The sequence below is a fragment of the Pseudophryne corroboree genome, chromosome 3, assembly GCF_028390025.1.
Source record: "Pseudophryne corroboree isolate aPseCor3 chromosome 3, aPseCor3.hap2, whole genome shotgun sequence".
Taxonomy (NCBI): domain Eukaryota; kingdom Metazoa; phylum Chordata; class Amphibia; order Anura; family Myobatrachidae; genus Pseudophryne; species Pseudophryne corroboree.
In genome coordinates this window covers 358,876,625-358,902,315 of record NC_086446.1, presented here as the reverse complement: position 1 = coordinate 358,902,315, position 25,691 = coordinate 358,876,625, and the positions used below count along the sequence as shown (strand labels likewise).

General features: G+C 37.1%; 1 protein-coding gene and 1 long non-coding RNA gene across 3 annotated transcripts in view; one reads left to right on the top strand and one right to left on the bottom strand.

Annotated features, from left to right (window-relative positions):
- LOC135055586 (keratin, type I cytoskeletal 19-like) overlaps positions 1-24,693 on the top strand; it is a 62,219-nt gene extending 37,526 nt beyond the window's left edge. The window contains exons 4-8 of the mRNA XM_063959818.1: positions 2,571-2,735; positions 10,793-10,918; positions 13,518-13,738; positions 18,359-18,381; positions 20,386-24,693. Of these exons, the coding sequence (XP_063815888.1) occupies positions 2,571-2,735; positions 10,793-10,918; positions 13,518-13,738; positions 18,359-18,381; positions 20,386-20,477 (627 nt within the window). The 3' untranslated portion in view covers positions 20,478-24,693. The remainder of the gene's footprint in view (positions 1-2,570; positions 2,736-10,792; positions 10,919-13,517; positions 13,739-18,358; positions 18,382-20,385) is intronic.
- The window catches only part of LOC135055587 (uncharacterized), a 161,451-nt gene that overhangs the window by 22,941 nt on the left and 112,819 nt on the right, over positions 1-25,691 (bottom strand). For both annotated transcript variants that reach the window (XR_010243780.1, XR_010243779.1), the window contains exon 2: positions 21,228-21,262. This is a non-coding gene — a long non-coding RNA (uncharacterized LOC135055587). The remainder of the gene's footprint in view (positions 1-21,227; positions 21,263-25,691) is intronic.

Genomic DNA, 25,691 nt, shown 5'->3' with positions numbered 1-25,691 from the left:
TTCTGATTAGATGATGGGGCAACTTCTCCACTGTATATTTGCCCCAACTTTTCACTTCAAAATAATATGAACTCTGCAAAATCAATGCCAAAATGTAACATAACAGTTAGTTTTGATGCCGTTTCTTAATCAGTGAAGTCTGGTCATCACCTCTGTAATCAGGAGATGTGTATTATATAAGACATTATTATCTGACTACTGTAGATTATTGAGGCTTTTAGAAGTTTCTCCTGAGGTCCTTGATCTTTATAAAAGCCACCAACCTCATCAGCCAGTTGTACCATAATATACATATACTTTTTAATAGTAAAAACATTATCCTACAGTAGTGCACAGAAATTATTTCTGACAAAAAGAAAGTGAACAGAAACAATAAACAGTACAACTCTCCAGTTTTATAGGTAAGGATAATCCTACATACAAAAGCTCAATAATGCTGTAAGCAAATACCTCCACCCAAATAACAAAAGCCACATTAGTAGTAACATCAACAACAATAATTGTTAGGTGAATAAAGCAGGAGCAGGTTTTAATTATTACTATTGTTCAGTACATAATAATGTGTTCATGTTCTGTATATACTTTCTATGCCATGGTGTGCCATTTATGAACAGAAACTTTACTCTTGCTTTCTGAATAACACACTGTAGAGTAAGAATACTCCAGATAGGAGTGCATCAAATAATAGTTTATTGTAAGATTAGTGTTCCATAACAAAGGGATGTAATGTATGTTGTAAGTAGAAATGAACAAACCTCCTCTGGTTTGGTTAGCCAAAATAATTTTTCGTATTAGCCATTCATTTAGACATTCATTTTATATTCAAAAGGTCCCCATTTATTTTATTTCCTGATTAAACAGAGAAACGTAGTTGCTATTTTTGTGTATAAAACTGGTAAAAAACTAAACAATTGTAGCAATTTCATATGCAAAATAATATTGAAGGTTATATAAAAAAATTGCTAAAATGTGCAAATCTGCACTAAATTAATCTAAAAATACATTTTAATTAATTAAGGCTTAGTCACAAACAGCAAAATCATTGCAGCCCCATGCCTCTTTTTTTGTGCAAGTTTGCCTATTTGAATGCAGGTGCATTTAAGTTATGTACCCAACTCCTGTTCTTTGGAAAGTCCCTGCAAAACAGAGATAGCCTACATTTGTATATTTTTGTAGATACTCAGAAAGATGCTCACAGTAAAGCAGCAAAAAATACTGTCCAACCTGCTTCCTTTTTTACATTTTGCTCTTATATTACTCTTCAGTTTTGGTTGATCTATCTCAACAAAGCTACCATAGTTCTTGACATTGGTGCTCTAATTCCAATTGGCAGCCCCCACCCCCATGTAGATGCCATGCTGGCACAATAAAGAAGAGGACCATTGGGAATAATCCTTCTCTTCATAACGTTTAAATGTTAATAAATAAATGTTTTTATTACTGTTTTTATTACATCTGACTTTTGTTTTTTGAGGTTTTTACTACATTAATTGAAGTAAACCAAGAATCCATTTATCTGCTTAAGTGCCACACAAAGGCGTAAAATATGGGAAACAAAGTTTTGGACAAGGTCTTGTTTTACCAGTTGGGAGCAAAAATAGGCACATTTGTGCTTACAAGACACATCCCAATCCACCCAACGTCTTCCACCTTCAAGTACAATGCCATATTGATCTTTATATAAATGAGGACTTCCATAAAATCTCACCCAGTTACATAAAAGTAGGCACAAAGACATCAGAAAGAGCATTTGCCCTGTATATTTGTATTTGTGCAATCAGAAATGATCTTTATTGTCTGAGTTGCTCTAGATGAAGAACAGGTTGTAAGATTTTTGTGTCTATGAACAGTTTAGGACAAATAATTATTATTTGATTGCTATTTTTTATTTGTGACAGATGTTCCATCAGATTATTAAACATACAGAATTGCTGCTTTACTCATCTTTAATCATAAAAACTGTTTTTTAACCTCACTTTTCAAGGCAATAGAGGGGCTATGGGCCTAATTTAAGTTTGTGGCTGATGTTCATGTAACAGAGCAATTATCAGCAGACTGTGCATGTGCTGCGATCGCAATACGCGTCCGTCAAGGCACCGCTGCAATCTCGTTTGCAATGAGGATTTTATGGAGACGTGATTGACAGGAAGTGACTGTTTGGATGTGTTAATGGGGAATGGTTGGAAAAACACAGGTCTGTCATGGCCGTTTTCTGTGTGTATCTGCCTTCGGCTGTGAGCTTTTATGTACAAATACATGGCTCCTGCATCTCTACTATGTCCAGTCTGCATAGCCATAAGGCTACACTAGCATTAAATGCTCCTCGTTATTTTGTATACTGTGCAATGGCTCAAATGGGCATCTCTCTTCATTTCTGGGCAGCAGCTTCCCTTGCTAACATTAGCAGTTCCGTAGCCTCGAAAATCACAATTGCAATGGCTTACAAATATGAATTAGGCCCAATATCTTATTAATATGTTATGCTATCTTACTTGTTGTCATTGTTTTGTAGTGTGCACTAATGCATGCAAATATATAAAGCTGTGTTTTTAATTGCTTTAATAATTCAGGATATGAGGCAGGCTCAAGCTCGAAAGCAAGGTTCATCTGTCAATGTGGAAGTTGATTCCCCAAAAGGAGTTGATTTAGCAAAGATCATTGCAGATATGAGAAAAGAGTATGAATCCATCATTGAGAAGAACCGCAGGGATGTTGAAGAGTGGTACAAACAGCAGGTAAGAGGAATTAACATATGTATCTGGTGCATAAATTGCATTTGAAGCATTGGACCCATAGAAAAAGTTTAGTCAGCATTCTGCTTATTTCTGTCCATCCTATATTCTTCTATTTTCCATATCAGTTTCCTAAACTTTCTCTTCAAGGAAGCCAATAGCCTAGATTTGGAGGCTATATATGATTGAGCAAATAAAAATTACTGAGATACTAAGTAAGTCACTTGGGATAACCTTACAACCTGTCGTAAACATTAAGCTATATTGTAAATTTTTTCCATAGTTTGCACTTTTCAGAGCCTATATAAAATGGCCAATAATCCTTAATAACAACCTATATGTTTATAAATAATCAACCAAGGTTTCCCATGTACTAATAGTGATGATGATGATGATGATGATGATGATGTTGTTATTATTATTATTATTATCATTATTATTATTATTATTATTATGTTACCATTGGATTTGTCATATAACAATAATCCTACGGAAGGCATATCAACAAGTATGACATATAAAAAAGGCTGGGCAGACAAGTAGAGTATTATTTAAAATGCAAAACAGAACACTGCACAAAATGTTCATGCTAAATAGAAATATATGCAAATATATTTCCCCCCATTTTTGCATATTTCTCAGTATTAACATTAATCATTAGGACAGATCTACCGAAATGTAATGTTAATGACACGTTTCCTTTTTCCTGAGAGCTCAACACATGTATTTAGATAAGAAAGCCTAATGTTTGGCGGCTGATATACAAATTGACACTCAAAGTTGGCAAGCAGTAAAAGCAGCCTTGTACTTATCCAGACTTGATGGAGGCTTATGACAAGCCACTGCTTGCTTATTGCATATATTAATGTTCTCTTAGTTCCTGTGGAAGTATGAACTATAGAGCTCTCTAATGTTTGGTATATACACCACGCTAATACATGCCCCTTCAGATTAGGTTTAAAGGAAAAAATTAATTTGTTCCACATTTTATGTTATTCCAATATAATTTCAGCTTTAGTTTTCTCTGGCTTGTATTCAAACTGGAATAAGTTCAGTCATTTTTAATTTTCCTCTGGCACTACACTTAAATACTGTTATTGTAAAAGAATGAATTACTTTGATGCAGACACAATATATTATACTACATATCCAACTGTACCCACCATTATACATGGGAGTGATCATTTTTACCCTCTTTTTCTATCTGCTCTCTGTGGGGGGGGGGGACAAAAGGGTCAGGCGAATTGTAACAGCGTGGCACCTGAGTCTACGATTGGACAAAAAGAAACAGAGAAGGATTGGACTTGAAGTGGCGCACTTAAACATTAAATTGATACATAAAATATAACTTTTATTAGAGTATATTTGTTAAAAAGACCTGTAGCTGTGAAATATTAAAATAAAAAACATATAAATTGACAAAACAAAGTGTAATGTGTGTGAATAAAAATACACACTGTGCTGTGTAGTGCTACACATATATAATATATTATAGGTACTATGACCCTTGAATCAGATTATATGTGTTGTTAGGCTGAGTGCCCAATGGCGCTTTGAAGTCACTGATCAGTTGTACTAGATAGGCTTGCTGAGGGTACTTAAAAGTGCAATATTCCAATAGAAAGCTCCACTTCAGTTTGGGCGCTGTGACCCCTCACTTATGTGCAATCATATGCTTGTACAGCTATGAGTCAGTGTTTATCCTCACTAGTGATCTCAATGTAATTAGCTGTTCTCAATCAGTTTACAGCCGGTAATATCTGAAGTCAGTATCACTTTAAGTGAATAATCTGTTTGGGCGCTATGACCCCTCACTTATATGCATTCATATGCTTATACAGCTATGAATCCGTGTTTCTCCTCACTGGTGATCTCAATGTAATTGGCTGTTCTTAATCAATTTACAGCAGATAATAACTGAAGTCAGTGTCACTTTAAGTGAATGATAATTGATGTTCACTTATATGCTTATACAGCTATAGATCAGTGCTTCTCCTCACTAGTGATCTCAATATAATTAGCTGTTCTCAGTCGATTTACAGCAGGTAATTAATAAAGTCAATATCACTTTAAGTGAGTAATCACAATGTTCATTAGTGATATTGTTAATGAGGGACACTGTAATGTCCAAAAATGCATATAAGCTGACAGTTTTCCACAATATTCACTACTATTATAGTTGAATATAGATCATAGCTGTAAGGCACAGGGTTTAGTGAGTTGTTTGAGTATTGCACTCTTGCCATACACTGGAACACTCCATCAGCTGTTAATAGCAGTATATCCTAACTAGCTGTTTTGTAATTATCAGCAGTGTGATGGACCTCTATATATAAAAAAACAGCATTTAACCTGAGTAGCACATAAACACTGCTAGATAATTGTTCTATACTTGTAAAGTAACAAGCAGTGCTGTAGAGATGTCTCAGCTGCTACATTAAGCAGTGTATCTTAGTCTTGCTACAATGTTGCTAGTACATGCAGCTTGCTGAGTCATATGTGGTTAAATAATCCTCTCAGTGCAGGAAAGCTTGTGAGCTCCATCAGTGTCATGAGGCTTCACAATAGCCAGCTCAGCTTTAGTATAGATCTTGCTCTATTCCTAACAACCCAATACATTTAGCACATTGTTATTATACACAGCAGCACAGTGTGACTCGCCGACACGTGTTTCACAGTTAAGTTTTTTCAGGGCTAACCAGAATGCCTCCAAATAGCCCTAATTTAACAGTACAGATACACCAATCGTGGGGCAGATTCCCGATCACATGACTGGGCCATCCAATCACGTCACGTCTCCTGTTAATGGGATTTGGACTGTGCTCAGTCTAATCATGTGACACCTATTAACCTCTCAGAGAGCTCAAATTACGTGCACCAGAGACAGACATAATATTAAATCTGTGTCTCTGATTCTGGGCTACGGTTCAAGTCATCTGACTGGTTAGATCCAATGGAATCATAATAATAGGTTCCTGAGAGTAATATTAAAGGGATACTCGGTGTTTCCAGTATGAGAGATAAACTTGAATATGCTTAGTAAGTGAGGTGAGTGTGTATTGGAAAAGTGATGTATAACAGTTGTCATTGGCAACCACATGTCTGCTAAAGGTACGGATCCTGGAGCACGCCAACAGCATTAAAAATGCCAAACAAGATGCAAGGAGATTCAAAACATTAACACCAGTGGCCAAACACTTCCTACATTACCATGGATGTGAAACTGGCGGTTTAAAAGCTTTTGGCATGCAAAATATACAACTGGGTATCAGGGGAGGTGACCTTGATAATGAACTGCTCAAATTAGAGACCAAGTTAATCTTCCTCATGGACAGTATACAACCACTGGGCATGAATGAACTCAACAGTTATTTGCCATTCCTCTAGGGGTGCTGAGTGGGATAAGCACCATCACTTACCTTGTAAAGGAAAATTTTGGACATTTTTTGTTACTTTTTGGCTCCCTATCCCTAATTGATGGGGAAGCATAAAGGAAGTTCGTAGGTGTGACATGGGGAAGAATTTTTTGATTAAGGGTTGAGTGGACCTGTTCCCTGAGTAAGGGGGTTACAGACCCTTTCATCCCCAAAAGTATGAAGAATACCAATGTATTACACTTCATAAGATCCTGATTTAACATCTTGAAAATTGGACTATTAAAAGACTGTATGTCCTAACCTTGACATAAATTATTGCTCTGTGATGAAGATTTATGATTTTATTGATCCCATAGGGTACTTCAGTGTAAATTATCCAGATGGGCCTACGATAAACTAGGTGACAAACAACAAGCAAAACAAATAATCCATATGTGATCCATTGGTTATCTATGTTGGAATAATGAGTATATAGGAGAAATTATACTTACCGTCTTGAACATATACCTCGAATTTAAAAAGAGACAACTATTCCAGGAATAATGGGGACAAGGAGATATATGCAGATTTGGGAATAATATGGGAAAATACATCTGAGAAAATTAGGGATGTGTACATCCAATCATACTGAGAGGAATAGGTTCCATAGGTTCCTACGATACAAGATAAGGGATGCTACCGTGGGATGAGATAGTAGGTATATTTATATACAACAGGTAGACTCAATATCTGTCAATTATAAGGTGGCTCAACATATTAAATGTATTATAATAATGAGATTGCTGGGAACTACTCCATGAATTAGTATTCTGTAGGACCACCTTCATAATATATTTGTAAGTGTACAATTTGTATGCATATCACATATTTTTAATCACATTTATTTGGAGGGTCACTATTAGATCAAATCATCATTATAATTTCACCATTTTCAGTTCACTCACCAGATACTAAACACTCTTGGCAATGAAATATTTACATGACCATTATAAATAACATACAGTCACTATCTTATTTTCACTGTATTAAATTAAATTCTGACACAGACACACATAGTATACCACTCAGCTGTTTTTCACATTTTTATTGTTTATTTTATTTTCACATTGCACAGTTTGAGGTGTTAATTTTGTTGTTTTTCCTATTATGTGGTTGCCAATGACAACTGTTATACATCACTTTTCCAATACACACTCACCTCACTTACTAAGCATATTCAAGTTTATCTCTCATACTGGAAACACCGAGTATCCCTTTAATATTACTCTCAGGAACCTATTATTATGATTCCATTGGATCTAACCAGTCAGATGACTTGAACCGTAGCCCAGAATCAGAGACACAGATTTAATATTATGTCTGTCTCTGGTGCACGTAATTTGAGCTCTCTGAGAGGTTAATAGGTGTCACATGATTAGACTGAGCACAGTCCAAATCCCATTAACAGGAGACGCGACGTGATTGGATGGCCCAGTCATGTGATCGGGTATCTGCCCCGCGATTGGTGTATCTGTACTGTTAAATTAGGGCTATTGGAGGCATTCTGGTTAGCCCTGAAAAAACTTAACTGTGAAACACGTGTCGGCGAGTCACACTGTGCTGCTGTGTATAAAAACAATGTGCTAAATGTATTGTGTTGTTAGGAATAGAGCGAGATCTATACTAAAGCTGAGCTGGCTATTGTGAAGCCTCATGACACTGATGGAGCTCACAAGCTTTCCTGCACTGAGAGGATTATTTAACCACATATGACTCAGCAAGCTGCATGTACTAGCAACATTGTAGCAAGACTAAGATACACTGCTTAATGTAGCAGCTGAGACATCTCTACAGCACTGCTTGTTACTTTACAAGTATAGAACAATTATCTAGCAGTGTTTATGTGCTACTCAGGTTAAATGCTGTTTATTTGATATATAGGTTTCCATCACACAGCTGATAATTACAAAACAGCTAGTTAGGATATACTGCTATTAACAGCTGATGGAGTGTTCCAGTGTACGGCATTAGTGCAATACTCAAACAGCTCACTAAACCCTGTGCCTTAGAGCTATGATCTATATTCCACTATAATAGTAGTGAATATTGTGGAAAACTGTCAGCTTATATTCATTTTTGGACATTACAGTGTCCCTCATTAACAATATCACTAATGAACATTGTGATTACTCACTTAAAGTGATATTGACTTTATTAATTACCTGCTGTAAATCGACTGAGAACAGCTAATTATATTGAGATCACTAGTGGGGAGAAGCACTGATCTATAGCTGTATAAGCATATAAGTGAACATCAATTATCATTCACTTAAAGTGACACTGACTTCAGGTATTACCTGCTGTAAATTGATTAAGAACAGCTAATTACATTGAGATCACTAGTGAGGAGAAACACGGATTCATAGCTGTATAAGCATATGAATGCATATAAGTGAGGGGTCATAACGCCCAAACAGATTATTCACTTAAAGGGATACTGACTTCAGTTATTACCTGCTGTAAACTGATTGAGAACAGCTAATTACATTGAGATCACTAGTGAGGATAAACACTGACTCATAGCTGTACAAGCATATGATTGCACATAAGTGAGGGGACACAGCGCCCAAACTGAAGTGGAGCTTTCTATTGGAATATTGCACTTTTAAGTACCCTCAGCAAGCCTATCTAGTACAACTGATCAGTGACTTCAAAGCGCCATTGGGCACTCAGCCTAACAACACATATAATCTGATTCAAGGGTCATAGTACCTATAATATATTATATATGTGTAGCACTACACAGTTAGCACAGTGTGTATTTTTATTCACACATATCACACTTTGTTTTGTCAATTTATATGTTTTTGGTTTTAATATTTCACAGCTACAGGTCTTTTTAACAAATATACTCTAATAAAAGTTATATTTTATGTATCAATTTAATGTTTAAGTGCGCCACTTCAAGTCCAATCCTTTTCTGTTTCTTTTTGGGCATAACTATATATTGGCAACAATATATTCAGTGGCAGCACCCCCTATATAATTCAAATATCTGATATAGAATATAACTAGGGGTTTCCTTTGTTCTAATTTGGAACTTTTCTATAATATGCTAGTGCAGTAGTATCCCTTTCCCTTCTAACGTACAAAGAGTCTACGATTGGCAATGATAAGATGATTCACAGGTAATCACATCATCACATTCTCTACTCAATTCACTGGAGAAGTGAGTGCAATGAGAATATAGTATGAGGCATCGTATAACGTCTTCAACAGAAAATAGATGGCATAACATATGTACTGAGTGCATCAAGGCCCATATACCCCTGTCACTCTTGGGTGTATGTTTCCATTAAATAATAAATACAGCCTCAATATTCAACCTCAGTCTTTCTAATGTCAGTTTAAAGAACTAAATAATAAAAAAACAAACCAATAATACTAGCCAATATTCAAACTACTGTATGCAGCTACAGCCGCACAAGAAATTGTAGGGGGAAGGGCGAATGCAGCTCTGCAACTGGTTAAATCTGCCACTAAATTACATCCCTCTGGGACATGTAGTTCACCTGTAAAAATAACAATATGAAAAAAGCACACAGGAACTGTCTTCAAAAAAACATATTTTATGTAAATAAACACTCCCAAAGACAAGACCTCTATCATCACTTTAACATTCACCAAGCTCTAAGTTAATCCATTTCTAGCTTCAAAGCTCTGAATTCACAGAGAAAAATAAAAATGATATGAATGATTAAAGGACTGTTGTTATAAGCATGAGAGCTTGTTGATGTAAGAAGCCTGTCTAAAGAAACAGTCATTCTGCTCTGATTGGTCAGAATGTGTAAAAAGATGCTCTGTTTAATCAGAAAGTGGGGTCTGCAATGGAGAACTCAGTGTTATGATGATGCAAATTCACAGTGAATCATGTCATCACACCCCATACAGCTCACTGACGAAGCAGACAGAGCCTGGGAGTCTCACAGACATTCAGGAAGAGTAGCCAAGTATGCCTAATGGTTCTTGGCCTGCATGTTCCATCTCTGATCACAAGGAGAACAACGCTGAAGATGCATGCAGCAATGCAGTTGCACATTTGTATGTGCTTGCTTACTAAGCATGTGCAGTGTGAAATTATGCAAAGTACTCTACACTACCTGGCGCATCACTCACTCTGCATCATGCCCAAAACGTCTAATTGTATTTTTATTCAGTGACTAGCTGTAACCACACAATGAAATTGCTTCTGCCAGAAAAAAAGTTGATTTGAGGTGTTAAAGTTGTATTGCTTTGCATAGGGACCCTGTCGCAGGAGCGGCCCATGTGACCAGCAGCGCTATACAGACTGGTGGCAGCAGCACCTTCACCCAACACTCACACCGTTGTCACTGTGTGCACTGCGCACAGACTACTATATAGCCTATCCTATTCGGTTGAATGCAAGCCCAAAGCACCTCTCCCCTCACCCCTCTCTGGCTACGTGCATGGTGCCACACCTATCTCTTGCATTGATGACGCCAATCAATTTTGTTTTTGTTATTGCTCAGCTTTAACTTGATGGATTGAGATGAAACAATTATGCAGTTTTCATGAAAATCGGTTTGGTAGGTTTTGCACCAACTGGGAACAAGCCAACAGACACAGCATTCTTATAATATTAGTATACATTGTTGTAATACTGTATATACCATTCTCTTCCAGTCAACAACAGTACAGCAGGAAGTGAATACACACACTGAGGTACTTCAAAGCAGCAGAAACCAGATCAAAGATTTGAAACGTTCTCTACAAAATCTGGAAATTGAGCTACAAGCTGAGAACAGCCGGGTAAGTAATATTCTCCATTCACGGCCTAGGTCTTAGGCTTGCTCCACTGCAGTATAAGTGTACAGTATGTGCTTTTTTTTTTCTTTCTCTGTAATGTTTATGTGAAGTGGTCAGGTTAGAAGAGACCTACAGTATGGCAAATTACTGTACTAGTGTAGTGGACAACCACCAGTCAGAACTAGAATATTGAGAGGGATAAAAAAGCTACATTTCAATAGTTCAGTTAGATCAGGCATGGTACCAATGAACTGGCGTATAGCTGAGGTAGTGCCATTATTTACAAAGGGATCTAAAAATCTTCCAGGAAATTACAGACCAGTTAGTTTAACATCTATAGTGGGGAAATTATTGGAGGGAATTTTAAGGGATAGCATACAGGAGTATCTGCATGCTGCTAAGTTTATTAGAAAAAAACAGCATGGGTTTGTAAGGGACAGATCATGTCAAACTAACTTAGTTAGTTTCTATGAGGAAGTGAGCGGCAATCTTGACCAAGGAAAAGCAGTGGATGTGGTATACTTAGATTTTGCAAAAGGCTTCAATACAGTGCCTCACAGGAGACTGATCATCAAATTAAAGGAGCTTGGCCTAGGAAAAACTATTTGTACATGAATAAGTAATTGACTGGATAACAGGGTACAGCGAATAGTGGTCAATGGGATGTCCTCCAGCTGGGCACCAGTAGTCAGTGGAATACCACAAGGGTCCGTACTCGGGCCTCTACTGTTCAACATATTTATCAACGACCTGGAAATAGGCCTGGAAAGCCCAGTGTCAATCTTTGCAGATGATACTGAATTGTGTAAGGTAATTAATTCGGAAATAGATGTGGAGTCTCTACAGAAGGACTTATCTAAACTTGAAATCTGGGCGTCTAAATGGAAAATGGGATTCAATATAGAAAAATGCAAAGTTATGCACTTCGGAACTAAAAACAAACTTGCAACCTACATATTAAATGGGGAAAATCTAGGGGTAACAGTATTGGATAAAGATTTGGGGATACTCATTGATAAGCAAAGAAGGCAAGTAAGGTGCTAGCGTGCATAAAACGGGGAATTGAGACAAAGGACGAGAGTGTAATCCTGCCGCTATACAAATCATTGGTACGTCCGCACCTGGAATATTGTGTTCAATTTTGGGCACCACATTATAAAAAAGATATCTGTGAACTCGAAAGGGTTCAAAGGCGTGCTACTAAATTGATTAAAGGGCTTGAGGTACTGGATTACGAGGAAAGGGTGACTAGGTTGAAATTGTATACACTAGAAAAGAGGCGTCTAAGAGGAGACATTATCAATATCTTCAAATATAGAAAGAGAAATTACAAAGAGTTATCAGAGGAATTGTTTATTAAAAGAACTCTGTATAAGATGTGAGGTCACTCGTTGAGGCTAGAGGAGAGAAAATTCCATACACAACATAGGAAAGGGTTCTTCACTGTTAGGGCAATAAGGATCTGGAATTCCTTGCCAGAGAAGGTGGTAAGGGCGGACTCTATATATGCATTTAAAAACGGATTGGATTAATTTCTGACTGAAAAAGATATCCAAGGTTATAGCATTTAAAATATTGACATTGTTAATCTGGGAGGAACATGATTTACAGTTGATAACTAAACATAAAACATTATTTCAATTGGGACATTATAATGAACTCGGTTTAAAACAGATTACAGGTTGAACGCGATGGGCATTTTGCCTCTTTTCAACCTCATTAGCTATGTAAACTATGTAAACATTCAGATGACATTTTAGCACATTTGTGAAGCTAAACCAATCAGTATACAAAAAAAATAAAATAAAAATAGAATGTTTAATGGGTGAAATTAACGTACTGTATTGATAATATGGTAAACGTTTTATTGCACCAACTCAGTATGGAACTTATAAATGCATTAGAATATTTATGATATTAAACAATCCAATATTATACCATTATATTTTAGAAAATGTATGTTATCCAACATAAATGACACCCGCAGTAAAAGCAAAGGAAAAGTATATGGGTGAAACTTGAATCTATAGTAAACAAAGTTCATGTACATAGCTTGGCAATAAAATTATTTTTGAAGACTTCAAACTGAGGACATTACCATTTATAATGTCTTCCATTACATGTGGGATCTATGGGTTGAGCATGCCTGCTCATTTGTGATGATCAAGCACCAATACAGACTATTCCTTGGCACGGGTTTGTGGAGAAAGAATAATGCAGCATCTGCATTATGAAAGATCAGCCTATTTGGTGCTCATATTATTGAATGGCCGGCATCATCGTATCCGAGTGTGGATCTAATTTTGGAGACAGCATGAGAACGACTATTCCTTGCTTAATGGACCCTTATTGCTATGACTGAGCTCTGTTTAAGATCTCCTTACAGCATGCCAGACATTTGACTGAAAGGTTTCTTATTATTAAAACAAATACAGTATGTTAATTTAGTACTACATGTATGAATGTTTGGAATGTACAGTACCCATCCATTAACAGTAGAAAGAGAAATTGGGTTGGTGGGAGGATACACCCAGGCATGAGACTGGAGTTCAGATTTAGAGTCAACACATTGTGGTGGATAACAACCTTCTTCATCTTTTAGAAACATGGGCTGGAGATCACATTAGAGGAAGTCCAGAAGAACTCAGCAGACCAACTTGAGAAGATCCAGATGCATATTTGCCAATTGGAGACTGAGCTGAGAAAAGTTAGGAATGACCTAGAAAGGCAGAGCAATGAGTACAGGATCCTTCTGGATATAAAGAGTCGCCTAGAGAATGAAATTGCCACATACCGAAGACTGATTGATGGAAATAACAGCAGGTATAAATGCATGTTTCAAAGGGAGAAAATCAACACTGACAGACACCGAGCACATTCACTTGTAAACATATTGGAACGTCAAACATATTGGAACAATGTAACTACTGCTCAACCAATTAATGCAGTCAGTGATCTTGGTACCCAAAAGAAATCTATTACCGACAAGCAGGAGGTCACAGGGGATTGAGAAACAGCAATATGTTTCACTATGAGTCACTATCATGTTTGGTTAGTTTTACAATACATAATTTCCAAAAAGAATCCAGTAAAGATCTGATCTCTTTTGTTGCAAAAGAAGCTACCAGAAACACTATATAATGCTCCAGACAACATAACACTAGTGAACACGTACCACTGGCTCGGGCCTGTTAAGTTTATGATCTTGTGCACTGGTGTATTTATAAAGGGTGCAGAGTGTGCGGTGCACACTGGCCTCCACCACACACCCTGCAACCATTAATTTAAATACTTACCCTCCGGCATCCCGCAGCTCACTGGGAAAATGGCATGCGCTCTAGGCTCTGGGACAGCGCTAGGGTCCCCTAGGGACCCTAGTGCCCAGAGCTGTACAGCTCTGCAAGCTAGTGCGGAAGGGGCACCAACGTATTCTGCACACGGGCCTCCTCCTCTCTAGAGACGCCTCTGGCTAAATGTTTATATGGAGATTTCCATTTTACACTTTTTCAACAAGCACCGGTCATTTAAAAAAAATACTGTTCATTCAGCTGCTTTCTAACCTATAGAGTTTTCTATTTATGTTGTGAATACATTGCTTCTTAACCACAAACACCGACATTATGGTATAACAGCAGGCAAACATATTCCCAGAATTTCTATTCTGAAAAATGTGTGTATGAATGTATAGGATACATACCTCCTGATTTTCATGGGACAGTCCTGTGTGTCAGACACTGTCCCGCTATCCTACCCATGGCACACTTTGGTGCAGGTGAGTTGGAAGCCCCCCCCCCCCCCCCCGTCACTTGCTGCTGTTTAGCAGAGCAGGGTGAATAGATGCTGCACTCATGCACACAATACTGTAGCTCAGATTTGCACTTACAAACTGTTGGGAGGTATGAGGTCAATAGCTGTAAAGAGGTATGAGGTCAATAGCTGTAAAGTTCCTGTGAATGTAAACTTAATATCAAAGAAAGACTGCTTAGCAAAAGATGTTGCCAAGAGTATGTCATAAATGTAGACACACATATTGACACTTTAAAAACACCATCATTAAATATTGTTTATATCATATAGGATTTGTAATACAGACTATAGACAGCAAAATACATTTTTAATTAGTGACTCTGACCTCAGGCAATAGCTTAGGTGTCATCGTTGTCTTTGTTTTCAAGATCACACACTCCCTTCTCTGCAATACAACACCTCTTCAGGTTAAAGATTACCAAAACACATGATAGACAGCCATGTTCTTCTTTGCACGGTGAAGCTGGCGGGCACCATCATGTGTATATTCCACTAGTGGGACTAGTCTCACTTTATACAACCACACTGGCTTTCAGTTCAGATTTCATTATTAAATATTTTGCAGTAGTCAAGAAAATGTGTGAAGAAAGATGTTATAAATGGGAAACTGTGACAGACACTGAATACATTCCATTTACATTATAGAGTATGGGAAGCAGATAGCTTCCCGACAAACGGGATCCCGGCGGTCAATATACAGATGTCGGGATCCCGAGGGAGGACACAATACTGACATCAATATACAGACGCCAAACGGGATGCAGGCATCAAAATACCGACAGCCGGCATCCCGATTGTCCTGACAGCAGAACGTGCTGCCGTCTGGCCTCACATAGGGGGGTAGGTTTAGGCAGAAGAAGGGGGGTTAGGCTTACGGTGCAGGCGTGGAAACATTAGGGTTAGGGATCAGGGAGGGAGGGTTAGGGACCGGGGAGGGAGGCTTAGGGTTAGGCACAAAGGGGAGGTTAGGGTTAGGCACCTAGTGTGGAGGGTTTGGGTTAGGCATTGGGAAAGGGAGGGTTAGGGTAGGGAAAAGGTGAGGGTTAGGGGGGTAAATGGGGGGCAGTCAGGATTATGATGGATGGGATGCCGATGTCGGTATACTGACAGCCGGCATTCCATCCATCGGTATATCATGTACATATTTCTATGGGAATTTTTTTCAATTCTTTTAAAGGTTAACTGTAATGGAATAAAGATAATTTGATTCTGCAATGATCATGTATGCACTACTCATGATCCTACTGACACCAGAGGATATATTTACTAATGTTTGTTTACAATTTTAATGTTGATTTAAAATTGAATGAAGTCGAATCAAATCGACATTCTTTTTCTCTGGCCAAATTGTTCTTCAAATAACTAACAATTGATTTTTAAATTGATTTTAAAATCTATTTTGATGTGTCTCGATTTTGACTAGTGGTTTTTGTTCGGTTTTGAGTGTCCATTTCCAAATTAAAAAAAATTAAAAAACAAAATCACCTATAAAATTGAATGAAGGTGAATAAAAATCCTCAAAAACACTTCATTATGTACTCCTATTGGTCAAAACATATCACATGCAAGAAGCTGCTATGGCTCCTCTAAGTCTGGTTGGTGGGGCATTTGCACATGCACAGGACCCCTTCTGTGCATGTGAAAAATGGGTCCTGTGTTGTCGCACACAGTGCCCCCTAAGCTACAGCCTGTCACTGTTTGGGAGCTGGTAATTCATAGACATAGGAGCAATCTGCACTGTGTATATATCTGAATGAGGCCATTAATTCCTACAGCCAGTAAACCAGACGTTTGAGTCCCTTTTTATTAGAGATGTGCACAGATCCAAATTATTAATATTTGGCCTGATTTATTGACAGATGCTATGGCGAGTGCAGCTGCCATTATGCATGTTGAGGATGTGCAAGATTAATCAAAAAATCCAGCAGCCATGTAAAGTACAGAGCTGCCCAGTGGAGCAATCGCAAAAGCACAGCAACTGTGCACGCATTCCCAGCACACACACATCCTTTGCTAATCAGCAGCCTGAACAGAGATGCTAGAGGTATGCTGCTTGAGCAAGGATTCATAAGTGCACCCAGCAACACATCCCAAAAACAGTTGTGACGTGCCTGAGTTTTTTGCCACCAGTCCCCAATCAATGCTCACAAATGGTGCCAGACTGTGAATCACTCTGTGTAAAGTCAAATGTTGTTTATTAGACTTTGGCATATGCACAGTGTGAAGCATACGCATGCGCAATTTACCAATAACTGCTCAATTGCAAATACATTGGCATTGCATCTGCCATCTCTCCTTTTATAGGCATCATTATGGAGGTTTAGGAAATAGAATGTTGTTTAGAAGCTAAAATCGTCCATCTGCTATTAGTGTATTATTTTGGGTATTGTTTATTTTCTGTTTGATTTTTGCTAGATTTTCAAAGTGAATGTTAGTCAATTAAAGGAGCCTATATTCGTCTATGTAAAAGTACCAATGTTTTATCTTTATTCAAGTTTGAAGGGTATTCGGTTTTATATTCTATTTTACATTTGATTTTGCCTTTAGAAAATCTCCAAATTGCAAAATCAAATTAAAATCTAATACAAATACACCAAAACCCCCAAATCAACCAAAATTTAACATTAGTAAATACAGCATACCCCCAGATCTAATAGAGGGAGTTTTATGGCTGAAAGTTTTGGAGAACTGACTGATGGGATATTAAATGACTTATAGTTATAGGTCCAATTATTGAAACCAATTATTAGTATTGCTCTTTGTATTTTTTTTATGCCATCTTGCAGCAAAATAGACAGTATAAAACTATGTAAATGAATTATGAATCTATAAACATATTGGTGCTGACGTAAAGTTGTATGCACCTATACCTGCTCCAGCTTTGTCTTGCATACGATGAGTTTCAGGCATCTCTGTGACCAGACTGTCCTTATCTGCACATTTTGTTTCACAGCTGTCACCATTATTAGTGTGCACCTGTACCAGCATATACTAGTGCAAAAGATCTCTCTGAAAAATGGCGTATTTACATACCTCCCAACTGCCGTGCCCGAAATGGCCTGGAGGGGGGTGGGTGGGGCCTCTGGCAGAGGGGTGAGGCATAGCGGCGTAACCCCTGTTTTCGTAATATTGGGAGCATGCCCATAGCTCCCAGAGCAGAGCAGAGGTGATCACTTGCTCTCCCATCTGTCTCCCCCCTTGCCCGTGAGACACTGCGGCCCACAGGTGGGATAGTGTCCAATTAGCTGGACTATCCTGCTGTATTCGGCACAGTTGGGAGGTATGATTGTTGATACGCTCACTGATCTTAGCCTATTTGTGGTCACCCCATTACAACCTGGTTACAACTCTTCATTTGCAAACAGAGATGCATGCAGTTTGTCTATACATCATGAATATGCTCTGTTCTGAAGCATAAGCAGAGCAAAAACACATATGATATGCTCTGCAAATTAGCTTGCGTTAAACTGTGCATCAATCCCATGGACAGCAAATGTAAAAATGTTGCTTTATATGAATAAATGTACAATATACCCTAATAAATGTATATGTAAATATGTTATTAGCTCTTGAAATGTCTTTCAGCATGATAACATAATATCTGTGCTCACATATATCTGTATCTTTTTTTTGCAGCGAAGTGTATACTCATTCATCAGGTAATATTTTACTTTTCGCTATTTATGAATATTGGCTCTATAATTACAGATACATAATATTATTAGACATTTACTATAGTTTTCTAAGTGGGAATATGAAATATGACAAAAGTTTATATGTGAACTAAAATCTACGAATCATAGGGATCTATGGGCGTAATTCAGCTTCAGTTGTAACATTTGGTATATTGCAAATGGACGCTTATCGGCCATTTGAGCATGCGCAGATTCGGCAGCTATCGTGTGCGGGCATTCACAATGTGATCACATTCCGGAAGGATGCAATCGCAATGTGAGTGACAGGCGATGGGCGTTCAGGGGCGGCAATGCGGCACTGGGGGGAGGAGAGCAGGAAACACAGGTGTGTCATGGCAGTTTTCGGGGAGGTCTGATGACGTCGCCTGTGTTTCCTGTGATTGTAAACATGGCGGTTTCTGATGATTTCTGTGATGCGATCGCAATTGGATTGCCATCGCGTGGCTGGGTGGCACTTACCATGCTGGGCAGCCCCCAGCTTGTGATTGTAAGCAGCAGCAGCAGCAGCTTTGTTGTTTTAGCAAAACTGCTACTAAAGTTGAATTAGGCCCTATGTATTAAGGCTTTGAGAGAGATAAAGTGGATGGAGATACGTACCAGCCAATTAGCTCCTAACTGCCATGTTACAAGCTATGTTTGAAAAATGACAATTAGAAGCTGGTTGGGTTGTATTTTATCTCCATCCACTTTATCTCTCTCCAAGGCTTAGTACATGGGGCCTAATTCTGAGTTGATCGCAGCAGCAAGTTTGTTAGCAATTGGGCAAAACCATGTGCACTGCAGGGGGGGGGGCAGATATAACATGTGCAGAGAGAGTTAGATTTGGGTGGGTTATTTTGTTTCTGTTCAGGGTAAATACTGGCTGCTTTATTTTTACACTGCAATTTAGATTGCAGATTGAACACACCCCACCCAAATCTAACTCTCTCTGCACATGTTATATCTGCCCTCCCCCCCTGCAGTGCACATGGTTTTGCCCAATTGCTAACAAACTTGCTGCTGCGATCAACTCAGAATTACCCCCATAGACCCTAAAGTATTTGAAGTAAATTGTTATTCTTACAAAAGTTTTGCAGGTGTTCTTTTAAGTAAACCTAATTGTTTTGCACAATTCCTACACTACTTTGCAAATGCAAATCATCATGCATTTGTAACAAGTATATCATAACAAACATGCTTATCTGTGAGTCTGACTCTTAAAAGATTTAAAACTTTACTAAAAATAATAAACTAATAAATAAAATGAATTAATTAATGTGTTTCCTGTAAACTTTAATTGAGAAAAGATGCAATTCATTGCTAATACATTTTCCCTGTATGGCTATCTGCATATTTTTGTAGGGAATGGAGATTTCAAGCCTCTTAAGTACATACTCTAGATAACTAATGCAATCAAAACAACAGAGGGAATGCACTTTCTCCCTTTACTCCCACCACTGAAAGAAAAAATGAATGGATTTGTTGACTTTGATAGTGGAGGGACTGTGCATGGTGTCACTACTTCTTACTAAGTCTATAGGCTACATCCTTATATGTATTGGTTCAGCTTACAAAATGTCTACATCCATTGTGTGTTGCTGATGTTTAGTATTTAATTCATTTTTATATTGTAAGCTCGCAAGTGCAGGGACTTCTTTCCTCATGTGCCTTTCCTTTTCTTACTTACACTATCTTATACTCCATACTCCCTTTGATGGCACCTAACCCCGGGTTTTCTATACCTGTCCTATATTGTCTTGTACTGTAAGTACTGGTTTCTTGTTTGCTCATTTGATTATGTACTGTGTATTGGGCGCTGCGGATCCCTTGTGGAGCCATATAAATAAAGGTTAATAAAAATAATAATAATAATAATTACATAAAAACTTTGGCATGTATTATACACTAACAATGACAAAATACTTATTGTTTATCATGGAATAAGCATCCAACTGTTAAAATTTTATTCTCTGTATGTCTATTTTTCAGATACTAGCCGTAAAGTCAAGACTATAGTCCAAGATGTGGTTAATGGAAGAGTGGTAAACTCCAAAATATCCGAAATACCCCAGAAACTGTGAAAGTCATAAAGGGTTGAAATAGTGGATACAACACATTCTATATCATGAGCGGCCGATCGATATACTGTTTACATGTGCCAATATTTATCATTGTACAGCAGGAATAGTCTAATACAAACATGTTAAAAAGATATTTATTAAGAAGAGTACAGTCAGTTTGTGTAGATGGGGTTTTGTATCACAGCCATAGTAAAACCTCTAGGTAAGATGAATTTCAGGGAAGTATGATATCAGTGCTACCCATTCCATCATACACTTACTGTGTATTTAAAAAACATTATATACCTTGTAACTTAAGGGCTGCAAATTATAGCATGTTCCCGAAAAATGTGATTCTGCTGAGAATTTATGATGCATTGCTTTAAAAAATGCTTCGATTCTTTTAGAAAGTGGTGCAGAACTTTGTAGATTTTTAAACAGAATAGGTGGCACCAGTGCTTTTTTGTGGTGGTTCTCAGGAGCATGAGGTACTGGAACCTTTATTTGGTCTAATTTTTAATACTTATAATTAGTTCCACATATAGGAGAAGACATCAGTGAAACCATTTCAGAAAGTAATATAATTGTCATCATAACATTTATCCAGATTACGGAAGCTATTATGCATTTTGAATCAACGTGTAACTTTAGGTGAGTGCTGGCACCATCTTTTATAGAAGAAAACAGTGGGTGGCACTCTTAACAGATTAGGGCACTGATCCAACAACATGTATTTTCCTTTGTGAATTATTTACTGTAGCTAGAACTCACCTTGTAGAACTTAATTGTACTGGCATCTTCACCTTCTGTAAAAAATAAAATAAAATAAAACTAAAAACAACAGCAAACATTGAAAAAAAAACATTCTTTACAAAGCGATGTGGAACATGGTGCTATATAAATAAATAAATAAATAATTATAATAGAATAAACGGCTTTTTAACTGCTACGTAATATTTAATTTACCTACATACATAATATTTTATTACGCTAATGCAAATACTGTACCCTACAACATGCCATTTTGCAATCAGATTCACACGGATTATTTTAGTTTCAAAACGTACATAATATAATTGTTTAATTGTATTTGTTTTTGGATAAAGAATAATATGATTTTTTTTTTCTTGACAAAGATGAACTTTTATACTGAACACCTTTAAAATAACAAAAATATATACATAAAATAAATACTTATACAGCAGTGTAGAGTTCAATTCTTTAAACTCTGAATGAAGGTACTCAGAGCACTGTAACCATTACTGTTACCAGAATAATCCAATATCCAAAGCCAAGTATGCAGCATTAAAATGACATTATACCAATATGGCAACATTATGTGTTATATTATTAACACAGGAAAGTTATAATGGGATATTGTACCTATTCCAACAAAAGCATATCTTGAATATTTGTTTTCTGGATCGTTCACCAAACACTACATGCCTACTGTATCTACATAGACCCACAGCACCATATGCACAGCCCTCATCAGGACATATGGCCATAAGTCTTCAGGGTTTGCTCTACTTTGAAAAGAAAACTTAATAGTGGATGACTTAAACATGTTACCATACCAACCAAAACTGCATTCAATATAAGGTAAGGCAAAACACAGAAAAATAAATCCTTGTGGGAATATAATGAATAGGAACCACAGGTGTTCTCACACTGTATAAGTTAATACACTATTATATTTTAATGATAAAGTGATATTTTAACAGATATATTTGATAGATGAAATCTTTGCAGGACACTAGAGAGAATGGCATAATTAAGATGCATTGTACATTAGATTATACCAGTTGTTCCAAACTTTATTGAATCACAGCGCTCTAGAGTATAAAAATAGTTTTCAAGGCACCCCAAGACCAAAAGTGTCTTATTGAGAAATTCAGATTTTTTTTTAAGTTAAGTAGATTGTTATTATATGTCATGCTTAGGGTCAGTTATGTGGTGAGGGACAGGATTCGCTTTTGTTTGTCCGCATAGTTATGAATGACAGTCACAGGTACTAGTTTTGCCTATTACATTGACTGTAAATAATTTGAATTGGTCCTGGACCACCTACCCAGGGCACCCCTGCAAATGTCCTGAGGCACCCCAGGGTGCCACAGCACCCAGTTTGGTAACCACTGGATTATACAGTATGTGCATAGCTCTTTTATTTTGCAATCACTCACACTGATGTCTTTGAAGAGGTGATTTTGCCTGCAGTTGTTTTCTTTCTTTTTATTTATATTGTATAGATGTTTTAATAAAATATTGTTATTTTTTTGTACTTGCTAAAACATGTCTTTTCATAGCACTTACAGTATTTAGGTTTTATATTTTAAAGGTGAAATTGAAACAAAATTTCGGACTAATGTGATCAACAGTTTGGTGCAAATAACCGCTCATCAAATCAGGCTGTAATGGTTCTATCACATAAAGCCAATTGTCATGGAGTGACCACCCTCATACTCCCCCTCATGCAGTATACAAAGGCATTTAATCTTATCTCTTTACAGAAAGGCTTAGATTTCAAATATTGTGAGTGATGTTTTATTTTGAACACTGATAAAAAAGTGGATGAAGTAGCACTAGCAGTACACGGCTTTGTCATTTAAAGCAAACCACACAACTGACAGCTACACAGTTAGATTGTTCTTTCTTGAACATAATGATGGTGCACAGATGTGTTTTACAACATAAAGTAATGTGATAATGGAGAAAAAAAATTTAAATTGGGGTTTATGATATAAAAGAGTGAGACAAGTAGCACATAGCCAGTGTGTGTGATACTGTAGCACTTACATCGGGTTTTTCATCTCTGGTTCTCAAGAGACACTAATGCTGCTGACACACATGCAGTCACATATGGTCACTAAACTCAGTTTTGGAATGACTGGATTTTAGGGCCAATTTTGCAACCATCATCTATGGGTAAATTGACTACATTTGAGAATTTAGGGGCAGATTTAAAAGTGGATGCTAATTTGATTTTGAAGCAATTGTGCATTGTTGTTTGATTTGTGCCACACTCCACTATTAACTTTGTGTGGAATGTGGCCACCATACAATCAATATGCAGAACAGGGGTAGTGAAGTGGCATGCTCTCTTGGCAGTGCAGTGCCAGGCTGTAACATTGTAACCTGACACCACCCTCCAGCCCATTTCCCACATGGAAAGCAGCAGTCAACAACATCACACGTAAGTAACTGCTGACCGCTGCCTGTACATGTTAGCAGTTGTCTTAAAGTGAAAGGGTTGTATGGTTGCGATAAAGACACTGGAGGAGTAACCTTATGTTACTCATTGAGAGGTTTAGCTGCCTTCTAAAACCCTGGTGCCATAGCCATCCACCTACTGTAAGTTTACTTTGTGGTAGCACCAGCACCAATTTTTGTGATTTTGAAAATCACTTTTAAAGACCTTAATTAACACACTTCAATACTGCTTTAATTATATAGAGGGATAGATGAAATTGGGTCATGCTGTGTTAATGCATCCTGAGGACCAGATCTGAAAAGCGCTTCTCTTAACAATTAAAAGAGAACTATCATTAATAAACATTTTAATAAGTTTGTATTATTGCTGTTAAACAACTTTTAAAAACCATGCACTGTTTTGACATTGTTTACTGTATTTTGTTCTTAGACTCTTTCTTTTATAGTATTGTACTATACAGTAGGTCAAACCTCTTAATGGGCAGAATTTAAAAAGGTAACACAAATAGATTGTACAATATATACTTACCAAACTAAGGGCAGAATTATAAAAACATAAAAATTAAAAAAATATGTGTTACATCTTACAAAGTAATTTTATTTTCAATTCCATTTTAGCGCAAAAGACATGTAGGATGACTGTATTCCTTTATATGATGTAGTGGTAAGGTAACTGTTCAAAATTTTGAATGGTCTTGGGAGGTCAGGAAGGTTAGAAATGTTACTTCTTTTTATAATTTATATACTTGCAGGTACAATGTAAAGGAATTTAGAAATGATCAATATAGGAAGTTTAAAGGAATGCTTGTAGATGAATATTAATTATGGCAATTGATGAAGACCCTTATAGATATATAAAATATATATATTGTTTCAGTCACCTTAGAATGTTTATTTATGATCTGCTATGTATTGCTCAGTAATTTTGTATTTAAGCACTTAAATGTTAGCTGTGAATGTTAATATACTGTACTTCTGTGTATGTTCCCTCCTCATCTATGTTTTGCTATCTATAATCTGAAATAAAGCAGCCATTCTTCCACATTGTTGTGACGTGACAATTATTATAGTTAGATAATTGTGATTGGACAATATATGATGTATCAGACATTAGAGCAATGAAAAGAAACAAACTAACTTTAGATAAGAATATTTGAAGGATATAATTCTATACAATGAGGTGCAGCGAGGTCAATGGCTGAGGAGGCAATAGCTAGTATCAGAGCCAGAGTCACACATATTACACACAAATATATGATTTGGATGTGAGTCTTGATGGGTGCGGTATACAAGTTAGACAGTTAAAAGATAGACAGTCACTAGGTCGACACCATATGGTCGTCAGTCAAAATTAGTCAGGATCAAAAGTCCGACAAGGTTAAAAGTCTGACAGTCAAAAGGCAGACGGGGTCAAAACACCAACAAGATTAAAAGGTCGACAAAAAAAAGTTTGTGTTTCTAAACATTTGTTTTTCCAAATTTGTTGAAATTCATTCTCTGGCCACACTTCGGGCTCAGTGGCTCCCTCCGCTTCGCTCTCCACACGGTTACTAAAGGTAATAGTTTGTGATATGGATAGTAAATGAAAAAAAAAAGCTTTATAAGCATGAAAAAAACCCTAAAAAACATGTGTTGACCCTGTCAATCTTTTGATCTTGTCAACCTGTTGACTGTCGGACTTTTGACCCTGTCGACCTTTTAACTGTTGGACTTTTGACTCTGTCAGACCTTTGACTGTCGAACATATGGTGTCGGCATAATTGACTGTCTATCTTTTAACTATCAACCACCTACCAGTCTTGACTATTTAAATGTTTGAAATAATACAAAGATGATGTGAATAATGCAAAGATGATATTTATAAGATATATATATATATATATATATATATATATATCTTCTTTGTATTATTCTAATCATGATTTTAGCCAAAACTCTGGAGGTTCTGCCTCTCCTGCCTACCCTGAACACACCACTGTTCCACATCACTGTTCTATACCACTGTAGCTATGCTACATGCACACA